Source organism: Typopeltis vanoorti, chromosome 26 (genome assembly GCF_054136105.1).
Source record: "Typopeltis vanoorti isolate ZY-2024b chromosome 26, IOZ_Tvanoo_1.0, whole genome shotgun sequence".
Taxonomy (NCBI): Eukaryota; Metazoa; Arthropoda; class Arachnida; order Uropygi; family Thelyphonidae; genus Typopeltis; species Typopeltis vanoorti.
This window is the reverse complement of record NC_143574.1, coordinates 10050269-10065305: the sequence shown is the minus strand read 5'-3', so window position 1 is coordinate 10065305 and position 15037 is coordinate 10050269. Positions and strand designations below refer to the sequence as shown.

Here is a 15037-nt window from a genome sequence, read left to right as displayed (position 1 = left end):
ACTTACATTTTAATATTTAGCTCAAGAGTCAACACCAGATCCCTCTTAGATTGAAGAGGGATCTGGATCAATTATAATAAATATGCATTAACATTTTCAATCTAATTTCTCTAATTTTACTTGATTAATTTCATTTATTTTTCTTAGGTGTGCTGGCATCATGTGCCACTGCTGGTAAATGGTGAATCAAAGAAAATACAACCTCAAGTAATTAAAAACAAATTCATTATGAAATTTCCCTTACTGGAGCATAACCATGTAACATTAGTGGTAATTGTAGTCCTATTGGCCTACTTCCTTTTCATGGATATTTCACTCTATTATAAAGTCCAATCACTCCAAGTACCTTACATAATCCGGACTCAATCTACTACTAAAAGCATTCCATCCCCCACACCATGGTATTCTCCATTTGCTGGACTTTCAGTGAAGCTAATAATGATGGATCAAGTGGACAGTTATATTCATACGCCATTAGCTCAAATTTTTAATAAGGTTAGTATATATTAAAACTGTTTTTATCCTATTTAGTAGTAGCTGAATAGAATAAGGATAATGGAGTCATGTCTAGAATATCTTATAGCTTTTTAATGAAGAGTTCCAAAATGCTGAATGCTACCCACACAGAAATAACTATGCAACAAAAAGTGACTGTTCTGTTTACATCCCAAGTTGAAATATAGGCAATTAAGCTTGATATAAAATGTTATGAACTAGTGTGAGACCAGCATTTGGCAAGATGAAATTGACCAGAGTAGAATATAGTAAAATCTATTACTATAGACCTATTTTCATACACCATGAGAGCATCGATAAAACTTGAATAGACCATCGCTGTGCAAAACAAGCAGTCCAAGGCAAGGCCCTAAAATAAATTCACTATAAAAAAACATTTTCCCAAAGTCCCTGTGAGTTTTCTATAGCTAGTCAACTGTATAAGTATCTGCTGTAAAAGAAAGCATAAAACCTTCATAGGAAGGGAAACTGTGTATTTTGCTTTTCATTATTGTTGGAAGTTTACCCACTTGGTTGAACTATAAATTAAAGTTTAGTTTAATCCTTTATCCAAGTGTGAGCAGACAAAGTTTGCACCTGAAAGTATCTTCAGGACTGGGGTAAGGTGGAGTAAAGGTGGAGCAAGCTAACAACACTGCCTGGTATCTCCACTTGGGCCTGGCTCCCACTGAAGAGACCTCAATAAAGGTCGAAACTAGTCTGGGTTGTGGCCCTTTCCTTAATGCATAACATTAGACATATCTGCAAGGAGATATGTTTTGCATTATGGGAGATACTGAGATAGGAGTGTTGGTGGCTTGCTCCACCTTTGCAAGGAGTGCCCTGGTGTTGTACCACCTTACCCCAGTCCTGAAGATACTTTCAGGCGCAAACTTTGTTTGCTCACACTTGGATAAAGGATTAAACTAAATTTATTATACTCTAACCAAGTGAAAAATAAACTTTCAATATAAATTAAAGATACCAAGATATTATATACTTGGTTTAATCCTTTATCCAAGTAAGCAAACAAAGTTTGCACCTGAAGTATTTTCAGGACTCGGGCAACTCATATATAGAGGCTAATGATATATCACTTGCCTTAGTATCCCATAATGCAAAGCACATATCCTTACAGACATGAATAATGCTATGCATTATGAGAAGGGTCACTAACCAGACTGGTTTTGAACTTTATCGACATCTCATCAGTGGAAGCAGACCTAGAGGTGATCTCAAGGATGAAGTAATGCAGAAGTCATTAATAAATTTAGTTTAATCCTTTATCCAAGTGTAAGCAAACAAAGTTTGCACCTGAAGTATCTTCAGGACTGAGGCAACTCATGGTAAAGGTGGCCTGAGCTCTCATCACTTGTCTCAGTATCTCTCATAATGCAAAGCACATCTCCTTGTAGACATGTTTAATGCTATGTATTAAGGGAAGGGACACTACCCAGACCGGTTTAGACCTTAATTGAGGTCTCGTCAGTGGGAGCCAGACCCAGAGGTGGTGATACTAAGGTGGAAGTAATGGAGAACTCATATTTATCTATACGAGTTGCCAAAAGGTGTCTCACCTTATTAAAATTACTCTGGATTAGAGAAGCTTAGTCCACCTTTACCACGAGTTGCCTCAGTCCTGAAGATACTTCGGGCACAAACTTTGTTTGCTTACACTTCGATAAAGAATTAAACAAAATTTATTATAGTCTAACCAAGTGGGAAAAAACTTCTAACATCTTTCTCTAATCCAGAGTAATTTTAATAATAAGGTGAGACACCTTTTGGCAACTCATATAGGTAAATGACTTCTCCATTACTTCCACCTTAATAACACCACTGATGGGTCTGTCTCCCACTGAGACCTCAATAAAGGTCAAAACCAGTCTGTGTAATGGCAGTTCCCTTAATGCATAGCATTATACATGCCCCCAAGGAGATGTGCTTTGTATTATGGGAGATAGTAAGACAAGTGATGAGAGCTTAGTCCACCTTTACCACGAGTTGCTTCAGGAGCAAACTTTGTTGAAAATTTATTTATCACTAGGTTAGACTATAATAGATTTAGTTTAATCCTTTATCCCAGTGAGAGCAAACAAAGTTTGCGCCTGAAAATATCTTCAGGACTAAATATAGTGTTGTACTATCTTATCCAATAAGTAGTGCAACACCAAGGCAACTCGTGGCAAAGGTGGAGCAAGCTACCAGGCACTTCTAACCCAGTATCTCCCATAATGCAAAACACATTTCCTATGTGGATATGTATACTGTTATGCATTAAAGGGATTGGCCATCTACCCAGACTAGTTTCGACCTTTATTGAGGTAGAATGGGAGTTCATGTCTCTCATCATTGGCCTTTGGAGAATAAAGCATGCTGAGGATCAGCAGACAGTAAAAGAGGAGTATGATATAAGATAGAGTAGGATAGTAGGAGGTAAAAAGAGGCCTCAGTCAACCTGTTTAGCCTTATTGGCTAATTGGTCTGTAACATGTAATCTCAATTTACCTGTTCAGAAAAGGTTAAACATAGACTTTTGTCTCTAGTTCTCATATTATTTTATCTAAAGTAATGATTTACTCCAGTATTAATGGAAGTTCTTTTTATGTTACTAAATATAATATCCTTATTTTTATTCCAGGTGTGTGTGTGTGTGTGTGTGTGTGTATATATATATATATATATATATATTTTTTTTTTTTTTTTTTTTTTAACAGGATATAAATAATAGGACTTGTTTAAATATTTATTTTAAATCTAAAATAACGGGACTTAAGGTCCGGTAAGTAGGAATGAATAGGAACTTACTGAGGAACTCGTATACCTGGTACCACTGGGACTTAGAATGGGGAAGAGACTGGCCCGGGAGATGCCGCTCACGAGGAGCAGCACCGCCTCGCAGTAAGCCTTCGCCACCCGGGTTCTCAGCTCTCCCCCCCTTGTTTGGAGTAAAGAGACCGTGCCAGCGAAAGCTTTGTGGCTAGGGGAAACAGAGTGGTTATTCTTTTTTCTGGGGTGGGGGGGGATGGTGGGTTTTTTTGGGTTCTAAAGAGATATACAGGGCTTGATGCGTCCCTGTATAAGAAAGCATATTATCGGTGGTTTGCAGTATTGATTCACAAATTTAAAGTCTCCTAGTAAGTGCCTTTCTTGTGCAAGAAATTTGTGTAAGTAGAAAAAGAAACCTTTTCTTATTCTTGCATACATTAAATTTGCGTCTCGTACCTGGGATTTTTTCCGTACTTTCCAGATGTGATATTTTAGTACATTGATTAGGAAGATAGTGAACTTTTGGGTTTTTTGGACTGGTGGCGGGAATTGTAGTCGTACTACCTCTTCTACTGTCAGCATGGGGATTCCCAATGCTGTGCTGAGTCTCCGCCAGATGCGTTGGGCTGGTGGGCAAAAATAAAAGAAGTGGTCCACCGTTTCCACGTCCCGGCAGACATCGCAGAATGGGTCGCAAGGGTTAGGTACATACCGGGATTTCACCTGTTTCACTGGGAGCCGCCCGTAGGCTATTCTCCAGGCTAGATCCCGATGAAAAGGCTGTCCCCAGCTATTTTTGATGTTTCTGAAGAGAATTTCATTATTTGTACTAAGATTGGGTGTATCATGCCTGGAAAGTTGGAAGAAATCCCAGTATACTGCTTTGGGTTTGTGTGTGAGGATTGCTATTCCTCTGTCTCTGAGTGTTGTGATCGATTTCACTACTGTACGGTACCACTTGGGCACCCCCCTTGCGCGGGGTCCAGCATAGTCCGTGATCCCAAAGAGGGGGAGGAAAAGTCCTATAAAATATCTAATTAGTAGGCCAGAAATGTGGTTGGAGTTTAAGGCCTTCCGTACGGTTTTGAACGTGTTTGCTTGTAGCAAGCTTCTGTGATCGGGCAGAGCATAACCCCCTTCTTCCTGTTTGAGTTGTAGATATTCTTTCTTTACTTCGCGTTTTCTCCCATTCCAGAAGAAATCCAGGAGTTCTTTTGATAATTTATTTTCTTGTGCCAGTGTGATGCCTGTGATATTGACAGTGTGCATCAGCATTGGGGTGACGATTGTTTTTATTACTGTCGCTCTGCCATAAAAGGAGAAGAAGGTTGGTTTGAACAGCCTTATCCTTTCCCTGCTTGTCTCCTGCAATTTTTGGATTGGTAGTGCTAGGGTGTCTGAAAAGGGCACGCCTAGTATAGTTAGAGGCTGTGTCTGTAGCGTTAAACCGTAGGGAAGTCCAGTGCTATGGAAATTTCCGAAACTTTTGATTTGGGTTTTTTGTGCGTTAACGCGAAGACCACTGACTATGCTGAATTTTTGCAGCGTGTGCAGATAGATATAGATGGACTCAGAGTCTCTGAGTGTAGCCACTACATCGTCTGCATATGCCACTATTTTGCATTGTCTGGAGCCTTGGGGAAGTGGAATACCGTTAATTGCGGGGGTGTTATCAATTCTTTTGATTAGGGGTTCTAGTACTAGGGAGAAGAGGAGGGGGCTTAGCGGGCAGCCTTGCCTAACCCCTCTCTTTATGCAGATTGGTTCTGTTAGAAACCCATTAATAGATAGTTGGGTCGTGGCTTCCGCATACATGTTTTTAATTGTACGCTGAAGTCTCGGGCCCACGCCTGTTTTTAGTAGGATGTTCTGCAAGTACCTGTGGTTGACGCTGTCAAACGCTTTCTCCAGGTCGGTGGAGAGAAGTGCCAGGGGGTATTTTTTCTCTTTGGCCAGTTTGATCAAGTCTCTTAACAAAAAGAGATTGAATTCCATAGATCTACCAGGGATCCCATAGACCTGTGAGATTGTTATTATTTTTTCGATACCACCCTTAAGGCGCGTGCAGATAATTTTTGCAAAAATCTTGTAGTCTACGTTCGTTAGGGAGATTGGACGCCAGTTATTCGACAGAGTCCGATCTCGGTCTTTCTTGGGGATAAAGATGGTGTGGCTCTTAACGAATTCCTCGGGGATGTTTCCCGAAGTGAGGAATTCGTTAAAGATGTTTATTAACGCTGCCAATGCAAATTCCCAGATAGATCTATAGAATTCTATCCCCAGTCCGTCTGGCCCTGGGGTCTTCTTTGTTTTCATCATTCTGTACGTGGCCTTTAATTCGGCTGCAGTTATCGGCCTGTCCTGTAGGGCACTAAGATGATCGGGAAAACGTGTTGCGTCCCACTCACTGAAGTCATCCGTGCCCTGCCGGTCAGAGAAGATACCGATATACTGCTGATGAAAGTGACCGAGTATTTCGTGGGTTGAGCGTAAAATCTGGCCCTTCTCCTCGATCTGGTGAATCGTTTTCTCATCATTAGCCGCCACCCGTTGTTGGTTGTAGAATGCGGCGGAAGGTGTTTCCAAATGTCTGAGATAGAGTCTCGTTCGAAAGTCGAGGTCCTCGACTCTACTCTGCCGCTCTTGCTGCAGTTCTATTTCTACTTGTCTGATGAGATCTCCGCAGGGAACTCCGCTCCGTTCGTTTGTCCGGTACCAGCCGAGTTCCCTGTAGAGATCCCTCAGCCGTTTGCGTTTTTGGTAGGCCCTTTCGCGTCCACATTTTTGGAACAGTTCCCTAGCCTGCCTCTTGAAGGTCAGCCAGTTTTCCCAGTCCCAGTTGGTGTTTGTCCATCCGTCACAGAGGTTCTGTAGCTGGTCGCTGAAAAGACTGGGGAAGGTAGGAGGGAGCCTCCAAGGACCTCTGGCTGTTTCCATCACCTCTGGGAGCGTGATTTTTAGTATGACCATCTTGTGGTCGGTTGTCAAGTTATGCACTGCGGTGTGACGTATCCTCTGAACATATTGTTCCAGGTTTTGGGACACGTACACCCTGTCTAGTCTTGTCGATATCTGGCCGCGGCCCCACGTAGTTTCTACTTTGGCGGGGTTATTCCGCCTCCAGATATCGACGAGGTCAAAATTTATACAGCATCGATTTAAAGCGGCAATGCCGCCAGTTCTGTTGTTTGCGTTCCCGCCTATTTTGTCTAGACGTGTGTCTTCCACACAGTTCGTCTCCTGCAACTATTAGGTGTTCTGCTCCCAGGAGATAGTTTTCAAGGGCAGAGAAGAAACCACTTCTGTGGTATGGATTGTTCGGGGCGTAAACTGCAGCAAGTCGGATGGTACGGCCACCGTACTTCCAGTCCACCGTTACTAGGCGTCCTGTGGCGTCTTTTTGGACGTTGAAGAACCCCCCCGCGATTGGGGGGCGAATTAGTATCCCCACCCCTCGCGAGTGAGCGTCTCCGAAGCACCAGTAGCTGGTGACCGGATAGCTTCTTGAGAAGTTCTCCACGTCCCAATGCTTATAGAAATGGGTTTCTTGTATCAGGAGGATATTAATTTTGTGTGTTAACATTAGCCTCCAGACAGCGCTTTGCGCAAAGGGGTTGCGTAGTCCGTTAGTGTTTAAAGTTGCGATTTTAACTTCCATGTTGGTGTTAGAATGAGGGGGGGCGTTATCTGGTGTTTGTTTTATGAAACCCGGTTCTGGTTCCTCGTCGGAGCTGGTTGCACTTTGAGCATCCGAGACAACGACAAGCCTGTCTGTAGAGTCCCTGTCTTCGTCAGAGTCCATTTCGTGGACTTGGGGTTGTGCCAATTGATCCATTACTGGGGGTAGGCTCTCTAACATTGTAACGTCATTGTCGAGGGGCTTTGCGCCTATTGTTCGACGTTGACCTGTGGTCTCTGTTTCGTCCTCCGATGACATCATGCTGCTTTGTTTCGCTTTTTTCTTTTCCTGTGATTCCGTTTCTCTTGCGCGCTTTGTTGGGGCGCTGGGTGTGACCTCTTCCTCTTTCCTGCAAGCTTCATGGTTTGCCACATTGATGCTGGTGATGTTCTGTGTGTGGCGGCTTGCCTTGGGTATCTTTGGGGTTTTCGTTTCCGTTGCTGCTTCCTTTTCGGCCTGCTGGCCGAGCTCCGGAAAATCGCTCCTTGATATTTTCTCAGGGTTCCCGATGGGCGTTGCCCTAATCGGTGTTATGGTCCCTCCTGTTGCTTCTGAGTGTCTTGTACGGACATGTGTCCAATTTGTGGGTCAGAGCCCCACACTTAATACAGGGTTCTGTACAGCTTTCCATTTTATGCTTTGACGATTTGCAATTTCTGCATTGTATTCGAGGGCAATCTGCCCCAAGGTGTTCCTCCGAATTACATCTAAAGCATCTTTTTTTCACACCTGGGTAGTTCACCATTACCCTCGTTCCCCCCAAAAAAACAAAATTGGGGACTTCTTTTTTCATGTCAATCTGGATTTCAACATCTCCTGTTTTCCATCCTTTATAGTCTGCATACTCCATTGCTTTAATCTCGTGAATTTCCCCCCATTGGCTAAAGAATTTCTTGACTTCAGGTTCGTTCTCTAGGTATTCTAGTGGAAACCTGGTTATTTTTAGCGTTTTTCGTAGGCTCCCTACTAGAAACGGTCTGATTGTTTGTCCACAACAAATGAAACCCTCTAATAATTTCTTTTTTGTTTGTTTGCTTTTGACCACTATTTGAAATCTATTGTTCCCATAAGGTATAAAACCGTATATATTTTCAGCCCCTACTGTTTCGATTAGAGCTCTCGCTAACGCCCGCTGATCTACGGGCTTCGTGAGCTCGATACCGAGCTTCCTAGTTCTAGGCAAAAAATGCGACATGGTTACAGAAATTCCTGACTATTCCTGACTACTGGGTGTAGAAAGGGAATGTAAGGGAGGGCAAAATCGAGGAACGTTGGGCGTTCCTCGCCGCAAACAAAGCGATACCAGAATAGACGGATAAAACAGGCAATAAAAGGAAAAAAAAGGTCTTACCAAAGCTGGGGAACTACTGCGGAATCTGAGCATGGAGCTCTCTTTTCGGGCCATTGAAACTGGATCTTCTTGAGAGGTAGACGTCTGCCTTCGGCCGGAGCTTTCTCGGGGGTCCTCGGGAACTGTCTCTGGAATCCGCTGCGTTCTGCCGATGTCGATATTGAGGTCTCTTCAGTGGGAGCCAGGCCCAGAGCTGGAGATACCAGGCAGAAGCAGTAGCAAGTCATCTGTGCCTATGGGAGTTGCCAAAAGGTTTATCACCTTTTTTAAAAATTACTCTGGATTTAGAGAAAGATGTTGAAAATTTATTTATCACTAGGTTAGACTATAATAGATTTAGTTTAATCCTTTATCCCAGTGAGAGCAAACAAAGTTTGCGCCTGAAAATATCTTCAGGACTAAATATATAGTGTTGTACTATCTTATCCAATAAGTAGTGCAACACCAAGGCAACTCGTGGCAAAGGTGGAGCAATCCCTTTAATGCATAACAGTATACATATCCACATAGGAAATGTGTTTTGCATTATGGGAGATACTGGGTTAGAAGTGCCTGGTAGCTTGCTCCACCTTTGCCACGAGTTGCCTTGGTGTTGCACTACTTATTGGATAAGATAGTACAACACTATATTTAGTCCTGAAGATATTTTCAGGCGCAAACTTTGTTTGCTCTCACTGGGATAAAGGATTAAACTAAATCTATTATAGTCTAACCTAGTGATAAATAAATTTTCAACATCTTTCTCTAAATCCAGAGTAATTTTTAAAAAAGGTGATAAACCTTTTGGCAACTCCCATAGGCACAGATGACTTGCTACTGCTTCTGCCTGGTATCTCCAGCTCTGGGCCTGGCTCCCACTGAAGAGACCTCAATAAAGGTCGAAACTAGTCTGGGTAGATGGCCAATCCCTTTAATGCATAACAGTATACATATCCACATAGGAAATGTGTTTTGCATTATGGGAGATACTGGGTTAGAAGTGCCTGGTAGCTTGCTCCACCTTTGCCACGAGTTGCCTTGGTGTTGCACTACTTATTGGATAAGATAGTACAACACTATATTGGATAAGATAGTACAACACTATATTTAGTCCTGAAGATATTTTCAGGTGCAAACTTTGTTTGCTCTCACTGGGATAAAGGATTAAACTAAATCTATTATAGGAGCAAACTTTGTTTACTTACATTTGGATAAAGGATTAAACTAAATTTATTATAGTCTAACCAAGTGGGGAAAAACTTCCAATAATGCAGAAGTCATGTTTTCATATACAAGTAGTCAAAAGTTCTTTTTTAAAAAAATCTTTAATTTATTATTTCCATTATGGTATTTAAATTGTTTCCCAAATATGCACATGTTTATTATGAGATGTCATAAGTAGAGGATATATACCTTGAAGTATATTCATGCTCATGCATTAACCTAATGGCTGAAGTCCATCTAAAATGTGTGTGTGTGTGTACACCCAACTATTGTCTAACTGCATCCTAGATTTAGATAATTGTAAAAAAGTTAGTTAGCTGCATTCAGTAGCCAAAATTCTTTTGGGATGAGAGCACTACAATCAGAATACTTTTGCGTGCATACTATTATTTATGTGTGTGTGTACTTCAGTATACTGGACTAAAAACGAGAATTCAATTTTGAATATATACTACCAACCAAGTGAACTTGCATAACTTTTAACTCCATTAAAATATGTAATTGCTCAAAGAAACAATAATAAAATGAGACATCTGATGTAAGGAAAAGAATGGAAGCTGAACTGTAGGCATTTGAAAAGTAAAATGAACTTGAGGATTTTTATCAAGTGATACTGATGCTTGTTTACAGAGAACGAGTTTAAAACAAATGGCTGTTTGTTCAATAAACAGCCACTGAACTTCAGTGTAATGAGACTTAAAACTACAGGAGTTCTATAAGGATGAAAAGCAGGTAACAATGTTATTGTGTACTATTCTTAGAATCCCATGCCTTTTTGACCTGGGATCAAATATAATGATCAGTTAGTGATACATGAACAGGGAGATGAATTTCTGAAGATATTGGTTTTCTAAGGTTTTTATTTTTTATAATAAGGTGCTCCCCTGCTTGACAAAAGAGGCAGACTGGTATAGTAGACAGATTACACCAAGCACCATTAGAACACTCATTCATTAATAAAATACTGAAGTTCTAGTAAAAACTAATTTATTGGATGGGATTTATTGAATGTTTTGCTATAGTCAGATATGTATTATGTTATGAAGTATTTTGGAATACCTGCAATTTTTTGACAAGTCTGGCACAAATTTAACTTCCTGAGGATGGGAATAGACAAGCCTGACCTTGAATAGTTTGATATCAGAGTCATCTACTTTTCAGTGATGGCCTAATGAATGTCCTCTAATTTGGTTCCTTGTTTACTACATCCCTACTTCACTTTCCAGAGCACTCTGAAGAGCCACATTCAAAAATGACTAACACTTAATTAAAATGAATTAATACTGATGTGTTCATTTGTTTGAAAAGGGTCAAATCTCCTCAAATCCCATAGAAAAGTTAAGGTTTCATTCTTAACCCAGCTGTTTATACTCACCAGAAATGAGCAATGCATTTCAGGTACTTAATTGATCTAAGTTTTTTTTTTCTTTTTTTCTTTAGCTTTATTTGAAACACAACAAAGCTAGGAATACAAACTTCGATGGTCAATTTTTTATACATTTTAACAACATATTGTCCATTTCACTCATCACGTTTAAAAATTAGATATGAACTTTAATCTGTCAAATGATCCTTGCCAAATTTCAGAAAAATGGCATTACAATAGTGAACAAATTAATCCCAACAAGTTGAATTTTCATTGTTTTTGGACTTGGCTTGATTTTTGTTTCAGTTCACAATAGTTTTGGTTTACTATTTTTAGTTTTAGTTCACTATTTTGGTTGAGTGCTGCGTGTGTGTGTGTGTGTGTGTGTGTGTGTGTTTTAACCATCCCTGCGATGTTTATTAATAGTGCCGTGCATTTTTTAATAGTGTAAACACTTGACAATCATAGTGTTTTATTAATTTTGTCAGCTATAAAATGGATATATCTCAAAGAAGGCATCAAAAATATGTACTCTCAGCACACATCCATGACTCAAAAAGACCAATTGCTAATGAGTGTGGTGTTGGTTTAGATACTGTTATTGCAATTTTAAAAAAAGTTAACACATTTTCCTTTTATGACAGAAAAGGAAAATGTGGGCAAAAAAGGAAAACTACACTTGATCAAGATCATTTACTAGTTAGTAAAATGAATCCAAGAGTGTCTGCTGTAGACTTAGACTTGGCAACTAGTTTCTGATATGACAGTCCATTAAAAATTATTGAAAGTAGGGAGGACTGCCCACAGGCCAAAAAGAAACAACTGTTGACAAAGGCTATATAGAAAAAAGAGGCTCCAGTGGGCAAAAGTGCACAAAGATTGGACTTCTGAGATGTGAAAGGAGATCATATTCTCAGATGAGAGCCAATTCTTTCTCCAAGGAGAGCAAGTACCCTATGTTTGCAAATCAACAGTTGAGAAGACTTCTCCTGCTCACTTCAACAAGCTACTTTCAGGTGCAAACTTTGTTTGCTCACACTTGGATAAAGGATTAAACTAAACTTATTATAGTCAAACCAAGCGAAAAATAAACTCATAACATCTCTCTCTGAATCCGGAGTAATTCAATAAGGTTGTACACCCTTTGGCAACTCCTATAGGTTGTGATGACCTCTTATTGCTTCTGCCTTGGTGTCTCCACTACTGGGCCTGGCTCCCAATGACGAGACCTCAATAAAGGTCGAAACCGCTATGGGTAATGGCCCTTGCCTTAATGCATAGCATTACACATATCCGCAAGGAGATGTGCTTTGCATTATGGGAGATACTGAGATGAGTGATGAGAGCTTTCTCCACCTTTGCAACGAGTTGCCTGGTGTTGTACTTCTTTACCCCCAGTCCTGAAGATACTTTCAGGTGCAAACTTTGTTTGCTCGCACTCGGATAAAGGATTAAACTAAACTTATTATAAAGTTCCTACACACTGAGCTAAAAAAATTGTTTTAGAGCTGTTTTACACATGGTCCAGGATCACTTGTGTCTATTGATGGTATGATGAAAAGTGACCAATACATAAAAAAAAAATTGGAAAAAGAGTAGTCCCACAGATGCAGAAAGACAAAGCATCTTCAGGATCTTGCTCCATGCAACACTTCAAAAAAAGTGAAAGAGTTCCTCAAAATTCACAACATCCAATTGCTTCAATGGCCAGACAACTCTAATGACATTAACCCAATAGAAAATTTGTGGGCCATAGTGAAAAAGAGACTTGGAAACTTAAATTGTGATACAAAGGATAACTTAATACAATCTCTTATAAAAGTATGGTTTCGAGATGCAGAAATAAGAAAAATGTGTTCTGCATTGGTAGAGTCCATGCCTAAGTGAATTAATGAACTTGTTAGGAAGAGAGTAGTATATATAAATTATCAGGTAAAATTGGAGTTTAATTTTTGAACTTATTTTCTTTTGAAATTAAAATTTTTATTTAAAATGTAAGTGTATGGATTAATTTGTTTGCTACTGTACTACAAATCTATCTTCCTTATTCACCACTTTTGCCACCTCATTAGGGAATGTAAATAAATTGGTAAAGCAATTGTTTTTTAAATATATACAATGATTATTTAATTTTATATAATTTTATAAGTCTTTACTTTTAGACATTAGCACATCCTCATTTAAAAAGTTCCACTCTTCTCATAAGTAGTTTTTTTTAGCAAATTCTCTGCAGATCGCAAAAAAAACTGTCTCTAAGCTCTTACGAGTGTAGTCTTTTGTTTGATCACTAGTACTAAAAGTAATTGGATTCGTTCGTTCATTCCTTTAACCCAACTTTGTTTTTATGCAAATCTGACCCTATAAAAAAATTGTTATCCCATAGTACATTTGTACATGGATGGTCAGAGAATCTGGAAATTCTTTCTAGAGACAAAACTTCAATCTTCCAATAAGCAGGGTGATGTCATACCAGGAATAAAATTCTCTACCAAAAACATTCACAAAAATTCATTCCTATGGTAGAATTCAAACCCACAGCCTGGAGAAAGAATGAATTATCTATTCAGCCACAGAATCTAGCAATATTTTGTTTATTTTTTGTAGTGAATCTAGATGTACAATATTTTGGCTTCTATAAATTCATGTTGTTTCTGAATAATATAGTGCTAATTGTATAGTATTTGAATATAGGATTTCAATGGCTGGGTTAGCAGAGTGGTTTGCATAGCACACTGTCGGCTTGAATCCCATGTGGTCAGAGATGCTTGATTATCCTTAGGTGGAAGATGAATTTTACTGCTCAGTGTGAGGCCACTGTCTTGAATCTGAAGCAGGTTTTTCAGATTGTGTAAAAAATACAAAAAAAATATAAAATTAATTTAAAATCCTTGGACCACTTGCAGTACCAATGTATCATAGGTTTACAAAAATCTTTTCATGTAGTAGAAAGAAGAATGAGTACACAAGATGATGTTAATAGATGAAAATGGTAGATTGGTTACTGTTATAGAGGACATATTTGGAATATTCAGTGAGCAATTCATCAGTATGTTTAATTTTTATCAGTGTGTAATCATGAAGTTAAAGTGTAAAGAAAATTGATGACATCACAAGTCATAAGGGAATGTTCTAAGGAGTTAGTGTCAGTCATGGCATGCCAGTTTAAGAAGAGTTCTGCAACAGCACAAGTCTCAAAGAAGTGGAAGTAAGATGAAAATGTTCCTGTTCGACTTCACAAAGGAGGTGATAAGACTAGACTTAAGTCTACAATTATAGGCTAATCTTTATGTAGAGCTGCAGTTAAGATATTATTATTATTATTCAGGCCTCCATCGAGTCGAGACTCATCGTTGGAGGTCCTTCCTAGGAAACAGTCTATATTACCACTCCTTGAACCTCATTGACCATTAGTGCTCTCGCCACTCTATCAGGCAATGCATTCCACGGTTCAACCACCCTCCATGCAAAGAAACCACTCCTCATCCTCTTGCTCACAGCTCCCTTTTGCAACTTCCAGGGATGGCATCTTGTCATCACTCCTTACTGCTGTTCAACCAAGCGAAAGAACTCCCTAGTGTCAACCCTGTAACTACCTCTCAACAGTTTAAAAGTCTCAATCATATCACCTCTCCTTCTTCTATCCACCAAACTCTGTAGTCCACATTCCCTCAGCTGATCCTCATAACCAAAATTGTACAGTCCTGAAACCATCTTTGTCATCCGTCTTTGTATCTTTTCCACAGTTAATTTATCCCCTTCAAATCCTGGGGACCAAATCTGAGAACAATAGTCCAAGTGTGGTCTGATCAGAGACTTATATAACAGAATGATAACCCTTTTATCTCTGTAGGTCAGTGTCCTTCACATAATTGCAACAATCCTCTGTGTTACCTTCACTACCTTTGCAATATGTCCCGTAAATTTCAGGTTTCTATCAATCGTCAACCCCAGTCTTCCCTTCTTCCTCCAGTATAACTCCTCCCATAGAGTATGCAGCATCCTATCGATGTTTTCCAAACCTCAAGACCTTACATTTTGCTGCATTAAACTGATGCCCCCGTTCATTTGCCCATCTATCTAGCTTATTCAAATCCTCTTGCAGGGCTACCACATCTGCACTATTACTAATAATCCTTCCCAGCTTTGCATCATCTGCAAACAACTGAATATCCCC

At 39.7% G+C, this 15037-nt stretch overlaps 1 protein-coding gene across 5 annotated transcripts in view; it reads left to right on the top strand.

Annotated features, from left to right (window-relative positions):
- The window catches only part of Cpes (Ceramide phosphoethanolamine synthase), a 118839-nt gene that overhangs the window by 48731 nt on the left and 55071 nt on the right, over positions 1-15037 (top strand). For all 5 annotated transcript variants that reach the window (XM_090415171.1, XM_090415172.1, XM_090415170.1 and 2 more), the window contains one exon: positions 148-495. In XM_090415171.1, coding sequence (XP_090271297.1) covers positions 229-495 — 267 coding nt within the window. In that variant the 5' untranslated portion in view covers positions 148-228. Of the gene's footprint in view, positions 1-147; positions 496-15037 lie in introns of those variants that run through there.